The following is a 20,682-nucleotide window of genomic DNA, read 5'->3' on the forward strand; positions in this document are numbered from 1 at the left end:
GCACGCCGTGGCGTGAATCGTGCGGTTACTGTGGAGATGCTGTGAGTCCTCACACACACGGCTATTACAGGTGTACACTCACCTGTGCTTCAATCCACCTGCAGGCACAGGTGAAGCTGCCTGTACAGCATGTGGATGTCAGCACCTCCTGTGGCCCATGGACCCTGAGGTTAAAGGTCAACGCACGCACACTCTATTAAAAACTCAACTTCAGATTCAAAAAGCAGAAACAGGATTTTATTTCAAACGTCACACAAACTGAAACACTTCAAATAAAACATGTTCGTCCATAAACCGCCATCATCATCAATCCCACTTCAGAGTCACCAGCTCAGCGAAAAAGCGTGAGGCGGCTCGGTCTAGGTTTGATTCCAGCTGCTCTGTGATGGCAGCTCGATTTTCTAAACTGGAGCCAATCAGAAGAGACAATGATGCACGCTCCGCCCACAGGAAGAAACTTTTTTTTTTGAATGAGGCTGAAAATGTACAAGAAAAACTGAAAATAGTGTTTTAATAAAAATGAGTCAGGCTTGGAGTGGCCTCGGCGCCGGAGCACAATCCTCCAATCAGAGCGCATGTTGACCTCGTGGCATCCTGCAGTCTGCTGAATGCGAGCGCTTCCAGTTTCTCATCACGACCTTAAAGGTCACAAAGGACACGTCAGGTCACCGTGACGCCGACACGTTGGAGACTGAGCCACGCCTGTGCGTGGAGCTTACTGCAGAGAATTTATTGCAAAAGAGCTCCGCCCCTCCAGACTGCAACAACCTCGTCCAATCAGAGACTGAGCGGCTCCGCGATACGACCTCACAGTAGGAGAAAAAAAGTTAAACCAATCAAATCAGCAGTGACGCGTCAGCAGGACCTCTCAGCTCCTCAAACAGTACGTTTCTATTTGCAGAGTCTGAAGCGCTGATGGTGACCTCTGACCCCTGAGATCCAAACAAGCCCCAGGACTCCGCAGGGTCAGCGCTGGCCGGTGTAGGTTCTGAGCCAGGAGCTGACTGAGGCGGCGGCAGACGAGATCATCCCTCCGGTGTTGGCGGCGGGCTGCGAGACCTGCAGGGCACTCTGGGAAAGATCCATGGACTGCAGGAGGACAGAGGAGGAAGAGGAGAGGTTAGAGGTCACGAGGCGGAGCCCCGTAACTCTTCTGCACTGATGTCTGACCTATGGAGGTCAAAGTGACTCCTCCCCTCAGGCGCCCCCGCCCGCTGCTGCTCTAAGCGCGAGTCGTCCTTCACACCGAGTTAATAACCGATCGATAATAAGGGTTACGGATCTAAATGATCGAGCAGCTCGGCACAAACGCCTCAGGTGTGTTTACCTGTGAGGGGATATCACAGAACCGCGGGCTGGGCACCGTCTCCCAGTCCGTCCCCAGGTCTGTCTCGTCGTCCGTCACCGCTTCGTCTCCGCTCTCCTCCGCCGGCCCCTCCGCCTCCGGCTCCACGAACTCCATGGACTCCTCCAGGTCGGCGCACACCTCGAACGGACCCGTCCTGAAGCACACGGGTAAACACTGCGTCACTCTCAATCAGCAGATCGCACCCACATTTTCCTGAAATCAAACACTTCACCCCCTCACCTGCCCAGGCTGTCGTTGTCAGGGGCAACCAGAAACACGATGTTCCTCAGGGTGTGATGGAGGTGGAGCTTCTCGCTGTCAACGTGCTGAACACAGAGAAAGGGGGTGAGAGGCGGGAACACAGATGGATCAATCAATCAGAATCAGTCCTGCTGCGTCTCAGAGTCCTCTCGACACAGAAGACGGACAAACAAACAGCGTGCGAGTCTCACCTGAGAGAAGCACAGGTGGAGCACGTTGGTGTTGAGCTTGCTCAGAGCTCGGGTGAAGCGGTAGCGGCTCAGATTGTCTCCGCAGAACTCGCTGAGAAAACAAACAGCACAGAGCGAAGATTAAAGATGGACGCCGCGACATCGGCGAAATCGACCTACCGCTGAGTGGCGCCACTTTTCAAACGTTCCCACCTGTTGCAGAGCTTCTTGGGCAGGTTGACGTCCAGCATGTGGGACAAGATGGTGACGAGCTGCGTGGTGTAGCAGAGGGCGGCGCTGATGGTGTGAGCCGGGTTAATGTGGTCCAGCTCTGTGGCAAAAGGAGGTCAAAGGTCAGGACAGGGTCACCTGAAACCTTTTCAAATGAAAGTTTTCTGAGCACCCACATAAAAATACTCATTATTAAAAAAATTACAAGTAAATTAAGTATTTTAAAATAATTTTAAAATAAAAACAGACGAGTTATAATAACCATGATTTATATTATTATTATTATTATTATTATTATTGGGCGATCGTGGCTCAAGAGTTGGCAGTTCGTCGGAAGGTTAATCGGAAGGTTGCCGGTTCGAGCCCCGGCTCGGACAGTCTCGGTCGTTGTGTCCCTGGGCAAGACACTTCACCTACCGCCTGCTGGTGTTGGCCAGAGGGGCCGATGGCGCAATATGGCAGCCTCGCCTCTGTCAGTCTGCCCCAGGGCAGCTGTGGCTACAACTGTAGCTGCCTCCACCAGTGTGTGAATGTGAGAGTGAATGAATAGTGGAATTGTAAAGCGCTTTGAGGGCCTCGAAAAGCGCTATATAAATGCAATCCATCATCATCATCATAACAACAACATCATCATCAGATAAATACAAGAACAAACTTCTGGCTGAGAAGAAATCTGAACTCAGGGAAAAAATGAGATCAGTTATCAGTACGACCACTAAAGCTCCGCCTCCTCACTCTTCACCTGGGCCCTGATTGGTGCTCTTCTCCTCCACCCAGCTGTAGTAAGCGGAGCAGTCTCCGTTGCTGGGCAGGGCCACAGGGGGCCCCGTGATGCTGATGCTTGTCTCTCCGTTCTGGTCGTCCCAGATCCAGCGTCCCGACAGGTAGGTGGTCCTCCGGGCCTCGGCCAGCTCGCTCACCGTGCTCGAGGTCAGCGGGTCGCACTCAGCCAGGACGTCCGCGGGGTCTCTAATAGATACACGTAGGGGCAGAGAGTGGGATGACAACACGTTTGCTCCATCAGTCCCATCAGAGCGGTTCCTGAAACTCAGAAGGCTCCACCCCCTACCTGCTGCCCAGTTTCTCCTCCTGCATGGGGAAGATGTGGGTGGTAAGGTCGCGGATGTGCTCCCGCCGCAGTGCGGCGAGCTGGCTCAGTCGGCTCTGCAGGTCTCGACTGCGTTTCTCCATCAGCTCACCGAGGCGCCGGTTGTGGCGCTCGATCTTGTCGCGTTTCTCACCGTGGCGAACGGCCCGGCGCTGCAGCCGCTGGACGTCCTCCTGACACCTGGAGAGGCGCTCATTATCTGCGGCAGGAGGGGCAAACGGGTCACGCGACAGCTCACGAACCGTGTCAGTTTTAAACCTGCTGACTCTCACCGTGCCTCGCCTCCTCGTTGCCCCAGGCAACCGCCTCCTTTAGCTGCTCCACCTTCATCTTACACGACATGATCTTCCATTTCTGAGGACAACACACAGATACATCAATTTCTTCCGAACTGGCTTTTAATCAGATTTGAACTTTAATCTGAATGTTCACATTTTTATTTATGCAAACAAGTTAAAACATCTGAATTTATTTCTCTCGTTTCTGCCTCTCAGCTCTCGGCCGATGTTTGGAGGTCAGAGGTGCCACACAGATGCACCTGACGTGCTCTCGGAGAGGATGGGAGGAGCTACAGCGCATTAAAAACTGCAGGTGAGCTCACTGAAGGTAACATTACAGAGCAGAGGAGCGATAAGGAGGCAGCCACGTGCCTGAACGCACACCTATGCAGCTGTGAACTCACCATCTCGTCAGCCAGCAGCTTCCTGTTCATGGCCTGCACAACGCTGTGAGGACAGAAGATGTCACAGGTTATCGCCACAGCTGCTGTTACCAAAAAAAACACAAACATCTGCAACACCTGCACAGGTGCTGCCTCAAACAGCTTCACTCGCCCTCCCTCAGTCCACAGCCGTTTGTGACATCACCTGTACCTGTGAGCAGCAGGTTTTACCTCTGCTGCAGCTGCTCCTTCTCCCCCTTCAGCTTCTTCAGCCGCTCAAGCTTCTCAGTGTACCTGCAGACAAACAGCAGATGAGTTCACCTGCAGTAGATAAAGCCTCACACCTGAGAGGATTTTACAGTTTCAGAACCAGAAGCTTGTGGGGATAGGTTAATTGATAAATCCAAATTGCCACTAGGTGTGAATGTGCAAGTGAATGTGAGTGCGAATGGTTGTATGTCCCTGTGTGTTGGCCCTGCGACAGACTGGCGACCTGTCCAGGGTGTACCCCGCCTCTCGCCCTATGACAGCTGGGATAGGCTCCAGCGCCCCCCACGACCCTGAAAAGGATAAGCGGAAGCGAATGGATGAATGGATGGAGAACCAGAAGCCAGCAGAACCAGACAGTCTGATTAAACCCAGCACACCTCTGCAACAGCTGCAGTAACAAAGAGAAGGGGGGCCTGAGGTCATCTCACTGACTCCAGCCTGGGAAACGTCTAACCGGAGCATATGACCTCACTCCAGGGCTCGCAAAATCGCTAGCCCGACGTCCCGGGGCTAGCGATTTTTCCAGTCGGGCTACCAAAATCTCTCTCTGCCCTGCCCGTCGGGCTATCATAGGAAGGAAAAATATATGTCAATGCTTTTGCATTCTTTCGGAAATGTAGCTGGGTAATTATGTCATTGGCATCGGTGAGCCACTGTCAATATGTGACATATTGAAGTCGCGTTTGAATTTGCGCTTGTTTTTTGCTTTCACTTTGCAATCGAGCGAACTGTGTATAGAGAGCGACAGCACTGATTGGTGAGTGGTGATAATTTCGCACCAATTCCTCTGACATCGTCTTATCAATCGTTAGCTTACTATGCAAACATGACAAGTGAAATCTCACGCAGCAAGCTTAAACATGTGAGAGGTTGATCGCGCAGAGAATCGCTGAGCGTTATGTGAGTGCGTGTGTAAAAGCAGCAGATATACACTGAACAAAAATATAAACGCAACACTTTTGTTTTTGCTCCCATTCCCCATGGGATGGACGTAGAGACCTAAAATTCATTCCAGATACACAATATAACCATCCCTCCCAAACAGTGGTCACAAATCAGTCCAAATGTGTGGTAGTGGACACATCTGCTATATTGAGATAATCCATCCCACCTCACAGGTGTGCCACATCAGGATGCTGATCTGACATCATGAGTAGTGCACAGGTGTACCTCAGACTGCCCACAACAAAAGGCCACCCTGGAATGTGCAGTTTTTTGCGCTATTGGGGGTCTGGGGACCCAGAACCGGTCAGTATCTGGTGTGACCACCATTTGCCTCATGCAGTGCAACACATCGTCGCATGGAGTCTATCAGATTGTCAATTGTGGCCTGTGGAATGTTGGTCCACTCCTCTTCAATGGCTGTGCGAGGTTGTTGGATATTCGTGGGAACTGGTACACGCTGTCGTATACGCCGGTCAAGCACATCCCGAACATGCTCAATGGGTGACATGTCCGGTGAGTATGCTGGCCATGCAAGAACTGGGACATTCTCAGTTGCCATCTGCCCTGAACAATGTGAACCATGATTCATCCGTGAAGCGCACACCTCTCCAACGTGCCAGACGCCATCGAATGTGAGCATTTGCCCACACAAGTCTGTTACGGCGACGAGCTGGAGTCAGGTCAAGACCCCAATGAGGACGACGGGCATGCAGTTGAGCGTCCCTGAGACGGTTTCTGACAGTTTGTGCAGAAATTGTTTGGTTGTGCAAACCAATTGTTCCAGCAGCTGTCTGGGTGGCTGGTCTCAGACGATCTTGGAGGTGAACCTGCTTGATGTGGAGGTCCTGGGCTGGTGTGGTTACACGAGGTCTGCGGTTGTGAGGCCGGTTGGATGTGCTGCCATATTCTCTGAAACGCCTGTGGAGACGGCTTATGGTTGAGAAATGAACATTCAATGCACGGGCGACAGATCTGGTTGACATTCCTGCTGTCAGCATGGCAATTGCACGCTCCCTCATTGCTTGTGGCATCTGTGGCATTTTGCTGTGAGACAAAACTGCACATTCCAGGGTGGCCTTTTGTTGTGGGCAGTCTGAGGTACACCTGTGCACTACTCATGATGTCAGATCAGCATCCTGATGTGGCACACCTGTGAGGTGGGGTGGATTATCTCAATATAGCAGATGTGCCCACTACCACACATTTGGACTGATTTGTGACCACTGTTTGGGAGGGATGGTTATATTGTGTATCTGGAATGAATTTTAGGTCTCTACGTCCATCCCATGGGGAATGGGAGCAGTAACAAAGGTGTTGCGTTTATATTTTTGTTCAGTGTATATTTTAGTTCTGCTGAGCCAAATAAGACAGGTCAAGGTGAAGAAGTAACAGCCAAAGAAAAGCTTACCACAAAACGGAAAAGTTATGACAAATCAGACTATAAGGCAAAAAGAAAGTGCAGCTTTATGGTTTCATGGACAAAATAATTTCTGTGGCTGCAACATGACGAGCTAAATAACCAGAGCTGCACATAAGTGGTCCGCAGGTGCGCATTCAGAATCAGAATACTTTATTGATCCCTGGGGGAAATTTTTTGTTACAGTGCTCCGTTATAAACAAACATTAACAAGACAGACAATACGCTAACTAAGAATAGTACAATATATACATATATACACGCACACATAAAGTCACTTATTAATAAATAGCTGAGAAAGAAACATGTGTAGCTATAGCAGTAAACAGTGTGTTGGGTGGAGGAGTTGTACAGGGAGCCACAGGCAGGAATGATTTCCTGTGTCGTTCAGTGGTGCATTATGGGTAATCTCAGTCTCTCACTGAGCGTGCTCCTGTGACTGACCAGCATGTCATGGAGAGGGTGGGAGGTGTTATCCAACATTGTCTTTATCTTGGACAGCATCCGCCTCTCCGACACACCTTGAGGGAGTCCAGCTCCATCCCCACAACATTACTGGCCTTACAGATCAGTTTATCGAGTCTGTTGGCATCTGCGACCCTCAGCCTTGGTGCAGAATGTGCCGTGAAAATCCCACTCTAGCGGACAAAAACACTGCCTTTTATATGGACGCAAACGCGCGTTGCAACTTCTTATCTGGTGCGCGTCTTTTATTTTGACAGCGAATGCGAACATGTGGACCGCTTATGTGCATCCGTGTAAACAACATAATGTTCTGCCGAGTGTGTTGTTGGTTTTCCCTCGATTTCTGAGTCGACAAGCGCCTTTGTTACTGGGACCAGTCATTTTAAGAAAGGCCCCCATTAGAACCCATGAGAAATGCATTATTGCTCAGTCTGCAATATCTTTCCCGGAACAAACACCAATTGCAAATAGAACAGCGTACTATGTTGCAAAGAGTGAACTACCACTGGCAAAATTTAGCAGTCTTTGCAAACTTCAAAAAGCAAATGGCCTAGATCTTGGTTCCACTTGTCTCTTACCCGTGACTTCAGTGGAAATTTCAAATTCAGGATCTGACACAGACTGATTCATGTCCTACACAGTTCTTACAAGTTCATAGAAATTTCTGTTCAATTAGAACCAAGTATTTGAGTTGATGATTGTAATTTTTATACAATGTTGTGTTTGTGTGAATTTGTGTTTCAACAATTTTTTGATTAATGGTTTGTTTCCGTTACAATATTATACTTTAATGTATAATATTGTAACGGAAACAAAACATCAATCAAAAAATTGCTCTTTTTTTATTCGGGCTACTTAAATTTATTTTGGGCTACCAAAAACTGAAGAGTCCCTGCCCGAAGGGCTACCAGGGATTTTGAACTTTTGCGAGCCCTGCACTGTAACACAGCAGCTAGCCACCAGGCTAACAATACCAGAGCAGGTCAACACACGATAACCTGAGACCTAGCAGACTTACAAAACTGAGCTAACCGGCCAAATAAAGCTTAAGAAGGCTAACCGAGGCTAATCTAGCTGAGCTAACAGTAACAAATGTTGATACAAAGGCTAACCGAGCTAACAGGCTACCTGAAAGTTACTTAGCTAACCACCGTTAGCTGCTAATGCTAAGCGCCGTTTTCAGGTTAGTTTACACCTTTTTAAAGACGAGACGGTGCGACTGTGGAGTATTAGCGTGTCACACCTCCGGTCATTACACCGTAACTTCTGACGTTTGAGAAAATAAAGAAGAGTTTCTGATTTTAACAATAATCGCGCTTCGATTTAGCTGAAACACCTGTTTCACCACAGCAGTGTTATTTGGGCTCCAGGCTTCGGCTAATGTCCCCACCAACAGAGCAGTCAGACAAAGAAAGCCGTAAAAAAGCGTTTTTTTAAGACGCAGTCGGTGCTCACAACGACGCCGAACGGCACCGACAGCTCCCGTTAACCCCAGGCGAAACGGAGCAGCTCCCCGGTGCTGCGTGTCCGCAGAGGAACGTAGGAACGGGAAACTTTGAGCGTGCGTCGGTGGAATTCGGCTCCGGTGTTTACCTCTCTGTGTTCCTGCCGTCGAAGTACACAAAGTCTCCGGCCTGCACGCAGCGAGCGCAGGTAAGCCTGCGGCGGGAGGTGCTGCACAGAGGGCAGCGCTCCACGGCTACGTACAGCCCCTCCGCGTCGTCCACGGACTCCAGCATAACGCAGCCTTGCGCGGAATGGGCCGAGCAGCCCTGCGCGGAATGGGCCGAGGCCGGCAGTGGAGGGCGCGGTGACGGCCGGGCCGCAGAGGCTGGAGCGGGCCGGGCCGGGCTGGCGGAGGACGCCATGCTAGCTGCGCTGTCTGCGGCTCCGCGAAGGTCGGCCTGCCGCTAACGTCTCATAGTTTAGAGCCAACGCACAGCTGTAACCCGAGGACAGACCGCCACTTCCTCTTTCTAACAGCGTGACGGGTTTGTTTATCTGATGGCGTCACGGGTGGGCGGGGTCAGGCATACGTCACCATAAAAACATGGGAGGTTGTTAAAAGTAATTCTGCTCACAGAGCTCAACGTGAGCGACTCATCAGGTGATCGGAGAGTTGGTGGTTCGATTCCTGGCTTCCACATCTGCATGCCAAATATCCTTATAGAGGATACGAACCCCGGGTCACTCTCTGATGCTCCGTCGGAGTGTGGATGTTGTACAAAGCACCGAGTGCTGCATAAGAATCAGTCCATTTATTCTGTGAAGTTTTCATGAACTCTGCAGCCCCCACGGAGATTTAAACACGAGCCTCCCATTGGGTCATTACTAGGTCATTACTGCAGGGATTAATAGGTTTAACAATTTCTATGACTCTGTGGTGGCCTCAGCCATCTTTTATGGTGTGGTCTACTGGGGCGGCAGCATCTCTGCCGGGGACAGGAAGAGACTGAACAGGCTGATCAGAAGGGCCAGCTCTGTTCTAGGATGGCCTCTGGACCCAGTGGAGGTGGTGAGTGACAGGAGAACGGTGGCTAAGCTTTCATTCCTGTTGGACAACATCTCCCAGCCCATGCAGGAGACTGACAGCACTGAGCAGCTCCTTCAGTGGCTGCAGCACCCACGGTGACTCTACAACAAAGACTCCAACTGATCAAACACATCCACACATGTGCAATACTCTTTTCTGACAAAGTTGCATTTTTACTCAGTTGTTTAAAGCACTTGAATTTATTTATTTTTATCCTATTGTATATTTTATTCTATTCTGTACAGTTGTGTATAGTATATTATTCTTATTGTATTCCAGTGTTCTTTAATTTTTGCTATACAACTTTGCACTGTCCACTTTTTGCTGTGACAAAACAAATTTCCCACGTGTGGGACTAAAAGTTTCTTTTCTTATCGTAACTGGGAACAGCCGAAAAGCTCCCAAACTCAGTTTCATCATAACAACAATTAACTCACAAAAAAAGTCAGCTTCAGTGAACAGGTGAGGATCTCAGAGAGGAGCACTCTCAGATGTCTTAAAAAAAAAAACCCCAAAAAAAATAAATAAAAACCTGTGGGGCGACATGTGCTGTGACTGTGGGAAATTAGAAGGATCCAATTATTGGTGCTCTTCGAGCAAACAAAATCACGAGTGAAACGTGGAAGGACAGAAGTGAACCATCATCTCCGATCGTCTCCAGGCTGGGAAAGGTTGCGTGGGCTGATGAGCTCCTGGCCGAGGTAACTCGTGCCTCAAGTCTACAGCGCAGGTTATGATCCAATCAGGTTTTAGTTCAGCCACATCATATGACCTACAAAGTTATTCGTCTGTGGGGTTTAGTTTACAGATGACAGACAAATGAAACGATACCACAGCAGTGCACGCCGTCCTCACAGCTACAGGTGGGCCAATGAACTGTCAGCGTGAGACTGAGGGTTTGTTGCTGCTGCGTGTTTGTCCAGGATCGTCAAAGACTCGAACCTGAGCCCAGTTCACAAAACGAAGGCCGTCTCTGAATGTCTGATCAGTCAGGTGAAGGCCTGCCCTTCAGAATAAAACCGCTGTAATGTTTTTCAGAATAAAAGTTTGAAAGCCATCTTGAAAGGTTATGAAGAGCAGTTTGTTGGAATAACGTAATCCAGATGAGACTGTCTTTTTGTATCTGGTGTGTTTCCCACAATTACAGAAGCTCAGGTGTGAAAAGCTCAGTATTAAATTTGGGGTTTTGAGTGACACCTTCTTCCAAACTGTTCCTGCGCTCCAGCTTCAACCGCTCAGTAAAGATGGTTTTAAGGGCCGTACAACGTACACAGAAACCTTGATTATTTTCAACAGCTGATGTCTCCACATTTATTCACTCAGTGGAAATGTGTGTATGAAAACACTGAAGTCACATGACTCTTAGAAAACAGATTCTCAGGATGGTGAACTCTTGAGCACAGACTAAAACATATCCCATCCCATAACTCTGCAGAGCGACTCAAAGTAAAACATATTTAGCCCAAATATCGAATCAGATATGTACACAGGAACAGGAAGTGCCGCTCTCACTGCTTCCTGAAGCCCTTCAGGATTGGATAAATGTTCTCGAACGCTTCGTAGATCTCGGCTCGCTCTTTGGCTCCTGGAAGGCAACAGCTCGGTGATTAGCACGGTGTCATTCGGTCCCATTTCATGATTATAAGAGTCACATTTCTGAGACATTTTCAAAATAAAATACAGCATGGATAGAAAGCAGCCGGTGTTACGTCATCATTTAGTCATGTTTCTACAGTTTTTTTTTTTGCAGGAAGTCGTTTTTTTAAGATCAGATCCACATTTTGGACTTAGCAACAAATTGAAGACACGACAGATTTTCAGTTTACTTTGTATTTCAAAGATATTTTAAAGATCATATCATTTTCTTTAAATAGGATCGTTTTGGCCTCTTAATTGGATAGAGACAGTGGGCACAGAGCACAGGTCGGACTTGAAACCCAGCCGCTACTTTGTGGCCACGCCCCTCGCCGGTAAAGGTGAGCTGGTGCCCTTTAAGATCATGTGACTGCAGTCATTTTGTAAATGAAAGGCCTGTTTGCAGATCTGTGTTGAACGACAGACTTAATAATGATTTCATACGAAGAAGAGTTTTGTCTGTAATCTGGTGACAGATCAGTGCTGAAGCTTCAGTTTGTGTCTGTGCTGATGAACTCGGACGTGTGGAGGCGATTACCCGTCAGAACCACCTTCCCCGACACAAAGATGAGCAGGACGATTCGAGGCTTCACCATCCGGTAGATAAGTCCCGGAAACAGCTCCGGCTCGTAACTGTGGAGGGAATGCAGCGCCGGTCTGAGGAGCGCTTTAAATCAAGGTTAAACACCACGGGGATCAGGTGCGCTTCTTACCTGCTGAACTGCTGGTGGGTCAGAACCAGTCCTTCCAGTCTGATAGGGAAGCACACGTCACAGCTGGCCACCATGTTCTGGATCTTGAACTCCAGGAAGCGGGCGGGGAAACCGAGTTTCTGCACCACCCGGGCGTACTTCCGGGCCGCCAGGCGCGACTGCTCCTCACTGCACGTGCTCAGACACAGACGTGAGGGAGATTACGCTTTAACACAGCATGCTGCTCACACCTGAACCATCTGCGTGATGGACTGACCTCTTGGCTCCTGTGCACACCATCTTCCCAGAGCTGAAGATCAGAGCTGTTGTTCGTGGCTCGCGGATCCTCATGATGACCGCAGCGAAGCGCTGAAATGACACGAGAGCGATGAACCCCGCTGAATGGCGTGGGATTCAGATCAGAATTTTCAGCGATGTCAGTACCTTTGGGTTGTACTCTGCGTTTCGGGCCTGCAGGGCGATGAACTTCAGATCCAGCGGACAGCCCAGATTCACCGTGGAGACGATGTTCCTGCACAGGAAGCAAAGCAGGAAGTGAAGGTTAACCCGTGCCCCATGTCTGAAACCCACCACTCACACGACAGTTCGGACGCCTGCGAGCAAGATTAGTTTAAAGGCACCTTTTGTTATTATCACCACCAGGGGGCGGCGTTTCACCTGTGGGCGCTGCCTCGGTGCTCTGTCACAGCAGTTATTTCTTCACTTCCTGCTGTACTCAGGACTTTACAGTCATGAGCTTTAACCTTGTCACTACCCGATCCGTACCGGAAACCCGATCGGTACCCCGCATGAGCGAAAGGTGTCTACTTCCGGTCGAAGCATTTTACGATAGTTACAGGTCAGAGTATCTGTTAAGGGTGGCTGTAGCTCAGGTGGCAGAGCAGGTCAGCCACTAATCAGAAGGTCAGTGGTTCGATCCCAGGCTGCACCCTGGCTGCATGCCAAATATCCTTGGGCAAGATACTAACCCCGTGTTTGCCTACTGGTGGTGGTCAGATGGCCCGGTGGCGCCTGTGTCCGGCAGCCTCGCCTCTGTCAGTGTGCCCCAGGGCAGCTGTGGCTACAATGTAGCTTGCTATCTCCAGTGTGTGAATGTGTGTGTGAATGGGTGGATGACTGAATGTAGTGTAAAGCGCTTTGGGGTCCTATGGAAAAAGCGCTATACAAATGCAGGCCATTTACCATTTAAGATGTTAAGAATAACAAGTATCTCTTAAAATGTTTCCGATAATGAAACATTTAATATAATGTAGACAAAAACAAAAAAATAAAAAGATAGTGACAGATCGGGACTCCCAATCCTTACTGCGCATGTGCAAAGTCGGACCGTACAAATCGGGTCTACCCTGTCACTACCCGATCCGTACCGGAAACCCGATCGGTACCCCGCATGCGCAAATCTTACGTCACTTCCTCTCTTTGCCAACATTGCGACATTCAATATATTTGAATGATACGGTTAGCGCCCAGTTAGCTCCTAGCATTTCTCAACAGCTCTGCCTCCTTTTCGACTACCGGGACATTTAAACAATGGATAATCCGTATCCGCAACAAATTTTTGCTTTTTTCCTCAACAGAGAGCGTTCCCCGATTGAACAACAGCGCCGTAAAATAAGAAGAATGGCGCCTAATGACAGAGTTAATAATACAGACTTTATAATATGTCACGTGAAGATTCAGCAGCCAGATGAAGTGTTTACTGGCAACTGACAGTGATAGCGGACATTAACAGAATCAGAATACTTTATTGATCCCTGGGGGAAATTATTTTTTGTTACAGTGCTCCATTATAAACCAACATTAAGACAAGACAGACAATACACTAACTAAGAATAGTACAATATATACATATATATACATACATAAGTCACTCATAAATAAATAGCTGAAAAAGAAACATGTGTAGTTATAGCAGCAAACAGTGTGTTAAGGGTTCATTCGCTCAGTCAGCAGGTGGCGGTATCCTCGTACACTGGGAGTACACTGCCATTAAACGGTACGGATCGGGTAGACACGATTTGCACGGTCCGACTTTGCACATGCGCAGTAAGGATTGGGAGTCCCGATCTGTCACTATCTTTTTATTTTTTTGTTTTTGTCTACATTATATTAAATGTTTCATTATCGGAAACATTTTAAGAGATACTTGTTATTCTTAACATCTTAACAGATACTCTGACCTGTAACTATCGTAAAATGCTTCGACCGGAAGTAGACACCTTTCGCGCATGCGGGGTACCGATCGGGTTTCCGGTACGGATCAGGTAGTGACATACCTGATCCGTACCGTGCATGTGCAGGGGTTTTCTTCTTCTTCTGTTCGTTTAATGGCAGTGTACTCCCCAGTGTACGAGGATACCGCCACCTGCTGACTGAGCGAATGAACCCTATTGTAAACTGAATTAGCGTCATTACAAACGTGTGTTAAATGTGATTTAGTGATAATCGAATGTGTTTAAGCTTGTCTGTGTGGAGAGGATTGTTGGAAAAGTGATGATAATGTCCGCTATCACTGTCAATTGCCAGTAAACACTTCATCTGGCTGCTGAATCTTCGCGTGACATATTATAAAGTCTGTATTATTAACTCTGTCATTAGGCACCATTCTTCTTATTTTACGGCGCTGTTGTTCAGTCGGGGGACGCTCTCTGTTGAGGAGAAAAGCAAAAATTTGTTGCGGATACGGATTATCCATTGTTTAAATGTCCCGGTAGTCGAAAAGGAGGCAGAGCTGTTGAGAAATGCTAGGAGCTAACTGGGCGCTAACCGTATCATTCAAATATATTGAATGTCGCAATGTTGGCAAAGAGAGGAAGTGACGTAAGATGTGCGCATGCGGGGTACTGATCGGGTTTCCGGTACGGATCGGGTAGTGACAAACCTCAGACTGTTTTTCTCTTCCAGTTGTCATCAGACCAGGTGTGGATTAATGACATCACAGCCACACCTTTCTGATCCAGATTGTATTATTGCACAACTGGTTTTCAAAGCAATCCTGTTAATCATTTACTGCACTAAAATTCTGCTTTTTTGACCGCGTCACTGGAAAGAAAAACACAGCGCACCTATGCAGGTCACCCTCAGTTCTGATTGGCTGTCTCCTGGAAGCCTTCCGAGGTGCTGGGATTATGGGGAGTTTTAATACTGTATGAGAACACCAGATGAAGAACGGCTTCCGTGTTGTTCAGCAGTGACTTACTGTAACTGCGGGATGATTCCTGACCTCTCTGTCACAGGTGTCACGGGGGTCATAGGGGTCATGGGGGTCATGGGATAGAAGGGGGAGGCCCTGGTCCCCGCTCCTGATGTGGACGCCTCCTGTGTGCCCTCGGTGGTTGTGGATTCCTGGGAGTTGTGGTCCACACCAACACCGCTGTCCTGAGACACGTCCAGAGCTGCAGACCCGCCTTCCTCTCCTGGAATAACATGGCGTACAGGTGAGACACTAATGTCACTGGCTGCTAGGTCGTACACACCCACTGTCTGCTGATGTCATACCTGATACGTCATGTCTCGGTTCCTCCTGTGTGCTAAGTTCATCGGGAAGGAAACTGAGGTCAAGCTCATCACCGGCCTCACCGCTCACTCCAGACTTCTCTGATGGGTAGGCGGGGTCCTGTGCCAATTGGGAGGGGTCCTGTGGAATGAGGGCAGGGCTTTGAAGACCAAGCCCCTCCCCCAGCATAAAGCCAGAGTCCTACAGGAGAAAGAAGCCTGAATAAGAGTTTGATTATACATTTGTGTTTGAGTAATGCCACCTGTACCATCTGTCATTTTTTCCAGGTTCATCTCTTATTTAATTACCACCAGTTTCATTAATGATTACTAGGGATGGGTAAAGGTATCCGGTGCCATGACCAGACCGAAAAGCAGCACATTTCGGTGCTTTATTTCGGTGCTTTTTTTTTTCCTGAGCTGTGATACACTTCTAGCCAATCATTTTACGTTTCCGAGGATAATAGGCGGGTCCAGGTACGTACGTTCTTTTAGAGCAGAGCTACAGATTAAAAATGCCCAAGGTGAAGCAGTCAAAAGTCTGGCTGTACTTCACAGCAAAATAAGCAAACTCAGCAGCCTGCAACAAGTGCTTTAAGCTGATACTGTGATACTGTCAAAGGAGGTAACACCTCGAATCTGACAAAACACCTGGCGACGCATAGCGTTTTTTTTTAAAGCTGAGAAATGCGCCATATTTGATAGCTTGCTGCAAGACCTCACACCAAGCACATCTACTGCGGGTGTAGCCGTAGCCCTGCCAGTGTAGCAGAAATGATGACGGATGATGATGGCAGCAGCAGCCGTTCTTCTCTGCGTGAGTAGCTTAATGTTGTTCGTGTGTAATTTACATTGAGTAGGCTAACCACGTTATTACATTAATGCATGTAAGGTGAACTAGCAAACACCGTCGTAGTTACATGCGGCTGTCTACTTGTTTGATAGCAGATGCTCCCTTCACCCTGGCCCAAAAGGCTAAAATGACCAAAGAAAAAGTGGAAAACAATTAAACATGAGAGGTTTTTGGACAAAGTTTGTGTTTTTTTCCCCATTGTTTAAGCACTGCTTTCAGCCAAGAGTGATGCCATATATGCCCCATAGCTGCAGAAAAGGCTAACATTGTTATCTTTTTTACAAAAAAAAAAAAAAAAAAAAAAACACACAGCTGAACACGAGGTTTTTGGACCAATTGTGTGTTCTCCATTCTTTAAGCACCGGCACCGTTTCAAAAGTACCGGTTTGGCACCGGTATCGGATAAAACCTAAACGATACCCATCCCTAATGATTACATTTACTGATTTGTTCTCAGATGACTCGCACTAGTTTTTTGATAGTTGTGCAGCTCCTGTTCACTTTGAATGGGTTTGCACGTAAGGGTGACGTTCTTCCTCTCAGTTCAGGACTGTCTGCAGGATTTTGAACACACATTAACACTTTTCACAGATCTGAGATGTGAGCCGAACGAGCACAGACGGGAAACAGTCATTCAGTACAGAAGCTCAGAGGACCCAGAGCTGGCCTTCAGTACCAAATCTACACTCGACTGCTGGTTTACTTCATGTTTCATGGCTTTCGTTTTTACAGATGTGCGCTGAAGATCGGCTACTCTGGCTTTCACTGCACATTTTCTGTTTTAATGAGCAGAACAAACTTTTTTTAGAGGCTCAGGCGGAGGACTGAAGACCAGAGAGAGTCCAGACTCACCCAAACCTGCTGACATCACCTCTTTCTCACACTCACGTTTGCAATGGAGTCTTCAAAGTAACGCTCCAAAGCTGACTCGTCCATGACGCCACAGCATTTGACCTGATCCAGGTAACCATCGACAGCCTGATCCAGACCGGATCTCAGCACAGGTGCGTCCAATCAAGCACTCAGCTGCTGACAGCTTCCTGTTTGCTGCTCAGACTCAAACAGGCTCAGCTCCCAGGATAACAGCATTCACAGGCTGCTCCTGTCTGTCAAATTATCATGTTTATTTTCACCTGTGGGGGGTGGAGCCTCACACACAAACTTCCTTTTTGTTTCCTCTCACTTTTCTGCTTCTCCACTGATTTTTCTGATGAAGCAGAAAAAAAGAGAAGACACCCCCGACAGTGATGCATATTTCACTTCATTTTTGAATAAAGGTTTAAAGAAGATCACGTGGTGTTTCACTACTCTGCTGGGGGTCGTGCACATGCTCCCACCCAGTGGCACTCCTAGCCCCCCCCCGAAACCCTCAAATTTCTTGATATTCACTTATAATCCCCTCTGTTAGTCCCTGATATTTATAATTGAGTGATCTCTGTATATTAGTGCTATTGCTTACATGTGTAAAATCTGTAACATAATGTATTGTTTGGAGTTTACTCTGTTACTGTTGCTATTTTTACCATTTCTTCTTGGAGCAACTGTAACACATCATTTCCTTAGGGATTAATAAAGTATTCTGATTCTGATTGTTTCAGGATGACCTGTTATTATCCAGTCACACATCTGCTTACCTGCATCTGTTGCTCGTTTCTCCGCCTCTTCTTTTCTCTTTTTTTTCTAAACTGAGCTCCTGATGGCTTTGAACTTTTCTTGTCCATCTTACATTGGTTTAATTTTGCACTCCAGTATGAACACCCATCATTGTGTGTGAGACTTTAAATCATCAAACTGTAAATTATAAATTTTAAATTGTTATTGATCCCTTTACCCCGAGTCATAAAGTGTATGTTTATTTTCTTACTCCTCTTATATTTATTGTTTGTTTACTTGCACTGCTGTAACTGGAGCCTCGTCGTCTCGTCTCTCTGGACTGTCTGTAGCGGAGATGACAATAAAGTTTACTTTGACTTCAGCAGCGAGCAGGCGCACCGAGGAAAAACATCGGTGCAAATGATAAGTCTGCATCATGATGTCTGGTGTTTTCATGTTTGTTGGTTTGTTTTTATTTTGTTTTATATTTGGCCTGGTTTGAATCCTATTTGCATGAACGATGCTTTTCTGTGGCTACCTCTACAGTTCCTCTTCTACTTTTTCTTGCCTATGGTGTGCCACAAGGTTCAGTTTTGGGGCCTTTATTGTTCTTGCTGTATTTACTTCCTCTTCAGCACTTATTGAGGACTTTTAAGGACATTTCTTATCACTGCTATGCCGATGATATTCAGTTATATACAGTGTTGGGACTAACGTGTTAAGTAACACGTTACAGTAACTACATTATTATTGTGGTAACGAGCACGGTAACTAGTTATTAAGCCAAAACCAGGAACACGTTACTCGTTACTGGGATTTAGATAGGCTCGTTATTCGTTACTTCGTGTGGTGGCTATCGCATTAGCATTAGCATTAGCAAGTGGTGGAGGCCAGCAGGTGGATGAGGGAAAAGGGAGGCAAGAGGAGAGACCCGAGGGATTCAGAGAAAATATTACGCGTTTCTTATTGAGGTAAAAAGGAACAGTTTGTCCCGGACTTCAGCTACAATGAAAAAGACACAAAGCTGGAGTTATACTGTGTCTTTGCTGCACAGCTGCCTCTTCTCCTCCTGTTCTCTCCCCTCCCTCTCCTGTTTCTACTTCAATCATGAAACTGATCAATGATCAGCTGATCGGCTTTTCTCTCTTGTTTGTTTATCGCCCACTTTGCGCCAGAAAGAGGAAACCAGCGGATGTCGCGCTAAACAACAGCAGCACTTTTAAGCTTGATCAGCTGTTGTTAGAATTTATTTAATATTAATTTCTAGTATCAGCTGATGTTTGCTGGAGCCACAGCTGTAAACCTGCTGGTCATGATATCGGTTTGGTTATGTGATGAGAGGGAAACATGAAGATGAAACCAGGAGACGTCTTTACTGAATCATCAGAGCTGAACAGGTGATGGAGAAACAGGTTTACCTTTTAGGTGACATGAATGAGTTGAAGTTATGAACTGTTTCTGAGAGACAAATAACACCAGGATCCTTTTCTTTGTAGCTGACAGCTGGTAACTGTGCAGGGGCGGGTCTAGCAAAGTTTTGCCAGGGGGCCAGGTAGGGCATTAACAGGGAAAGGGGGGCACAAAGAAATACTTTCTTATTCTCATTTAAAATGTCTCGCTCTTAATAAATAATTATCTGAATCTTACAACAAACAAGGTTCAAGGTTCTTTATTTGTCACCTTGAACCGATTGATAGATTGATGCATATATACCATCAGAACAGTGTACATCACTGTCACAACAGTGTTTGATTTCATTCAAAGGCTTTATGATTTTTCCTATAATGGCGGCCGGTCTCTAGTCAAAACGCCCGGGACTATTTTTTGTCCCAGTCCAGCCCTGTATGCAGCTCATCTGCAGTCTGGTGTTGCCTACATCTTCCTATTCAGAAGGCAGAATTTCTGAGTTCTGAGTACAATCAAAAGCACCACGACTGCAGTTTTTGTGTTGGATGTAAAAAGCGCACATGACGCTGTGACGTAGGCTAGAATCATGGCGGCGGTCAACGATGGTCCAGGCGTGGGATTTCTCTCGTGGAAATATGAACATTATCTTTTCCTTTCTGTTGGTAGGTGGCACAGTGCACTGTGGCAGGATAGTGCTAACATGTAAGCTACAAGACTGGCAGTCTGGCTGGGTATCCAGTTACGGAGGCAACACATTAACAAGAGAATTCTGAGTAAAACCAAAGTTACTTTCCCTAGTAACTAGTTACTCTGAAAGTAACAAGTAACTTAAAGTAACAGAGTTACTTTTGATAGAAGTAACTAGTAATGTAACTAAGTTACTAATTTAAAGTAACTTACCCAACACTGGTTATATATCTCCTTTAAGCCCCAAGATGCTTCCAAGCTACAGATTTTGCATAAGTGCATAGACTCCATTAGATGTTGGATGGCTGGAAACTTTCTTCAACTAAATGAGGAGAAGACTGAAGTCCTTGTTTGTGCTTCTAAAAATTTGTACCTAGAGTTATGGAAAACTTGGGTCCACTTGCTACATTTGAATAGAATAGAATTCAACTTTATTGTCATTGTACATGCACGGGTACAGGGCAACGAAATGCAGTTTGCATCCATCCAGAAGTGCTTTAGTGATATAGATATATTACAATATATATTAGCAATAATATAGATATGTAAGTATATTACAGAAATGGGTCTATTATGGTATGTTATAATGTACACGGTATGAAGTATGTTGTGAATATTCTATAACTATAAGTATGTACAGGCTATGAACAGGATATAAATATGAAAAACTATACAGAATATGAAATAAATAACTTTGCAGAAATCTGAGATATACAGTTATACAGAAATGGGAACTATGCAAGTCGTAAACAGTTGTAGGGTTAAAAATTATCGTATGTACAGAAAGATTATTTACACAGCTATACAGTAGTGCAGTTAAGATAAGTGAGGGTGTGGATAATTTCTACAGAGGCTATATAAAGTGCTAGTGGTTGTGAGTGGTGGTTCAG

The 20,682-nt window shown here is 46.8% G+C and overlaps 2 protein-coding genes across 3 annotated transcripts; both read right to left on the reverse strand.

Annotated features, from left to right (window-relative positions):
• Positions 1-215: 215 nt before the first annotated feature.
• Positions 216-8,877, reverse strand: atg14 (autophagy related 14). The gene is made up of 11 exons (XM_004569904.6): positions 8,470-8,877; positions 4,011-4,073; positions 3,801-3,843; positions 3,391-3,472; positions 3,080-3,317; positions 2,753-2,979; positions 1,993-2,110; positions 1,801-1,891; positions 1,589-1,674; positions 1,328-1,502; positions 216-1,089 (listed from the first exon to the last, which is right to left on the reverse strand). The coding sequence occupies exons 1-11, from the start codon at positions 8,742-8,744 to the stop codon at positions 967-969; spliced, it is 1,521 nt and encodes a 506-aa protein (XP_004569961.3). The 5' UTR covers positions 8,745-8,877; the 3' UTR covers positions 216-966.
• A 1,203-nt stretch (positions 8,878-10,080) lies between these two features.
• On the reverse strand, positions 10,081-17,197 carry tbpl2 (TATA box binding protein like 2). 2 transcript variants are annotated; one of them, XM_004569905.2, is made up of 8 exons: positions 16,994-17,196; positions 15,256-15,454; positions 14,957-15,173; positions 12,181-12,268; positions 12,014-12,105; positions 11,758-11,925; positions 11,583-11,677; positions 10,081-10,994 (listed from the first exon to the last, which is right to left on the reverse strand). In XM_004569905.2, exons 1-8 carry the CDS (start codon positions 17,039-17,041, stop codon positions 10,918-10,920), a joined length of 984 nt encoding a protein of 327 aa, XP_004569962.1. In that variant the 5' UTR covers positions 17,042-17,196; the 3' UTR covers positions 10,081-10,917. The 2 variants fall into 2 exon arrangements, with proteins under 2 accessions (XP_004569962.1, XP_076733488.1); XM_076877373.1 differs by lacking the exon at positions 11,583-11,677 and having other exon boundaries at positions 16,994-17,197.
• Between the last annotated feature and the right edge of the window lie 3,485 nt (positions 17,198-20,682).

The sequence above is a fragment of the Maylandia zebra genome, linkage group LG19 (genome assembly GCF_041146795.1).
Source record: "Maylandia zebra isolate NMK-2024a linkage group LG19, Mzebra_GT3a, whole genome shotgun sequence".
NCBI classification, from domain to species: Eukaryota; Metazoa; Chordata; class Actinopteri; order Cichliformes; family Cichlidae; genus Maylandia; species Maylandia zebra.

Bases quoted from the DNA above. Each gene is read 5' to 3' on its own strand.
- atg14 (XM_004569904.6), bottom strand. From the start codon at position 8,744: ATGGCGTCCTCCGCCAGCCCGGCCCGGCCCGCTCCAGCCTCTGCGGCC. The intron at 3,844-4,010 runs GTAAAACCTGCT...CTGTCCTCACAG, and splicing joins AAGGAGCAGCTGCAGCAGAG to CGTTGTGCAGGCCATGAACA. The intron at 1,503-1,588 runs GTGAGGGGGTGA...CGTGTGCTTCAG, and splicing joins GACAACGACAGCCTGGGCAG to GACGGGTCCGTTCGAGGTGT.
- tbpl2 (XM_076877373.1), bottom strand. From the start codon at position 17,041: ATGGACGAGTCAGCTTTGGAGCGTTACTTTGAAGACTCCATTGCAAAC. The intron at 15,174-15,255 runs GTATGACATCAG...ATGTTATTCCAG, and splicing joins ACCGAGACATGACGTATCAG to GAGAGGAAGGCGGGTCTGCA. The intron at 10,995-11,757 runs GTAAGAAGCGCA...GTTGCCTTCCAG, and splicing joins ACCCACCAGCAGTTCAGCAG to GAGCCAAAGAGCGAGCCGAG.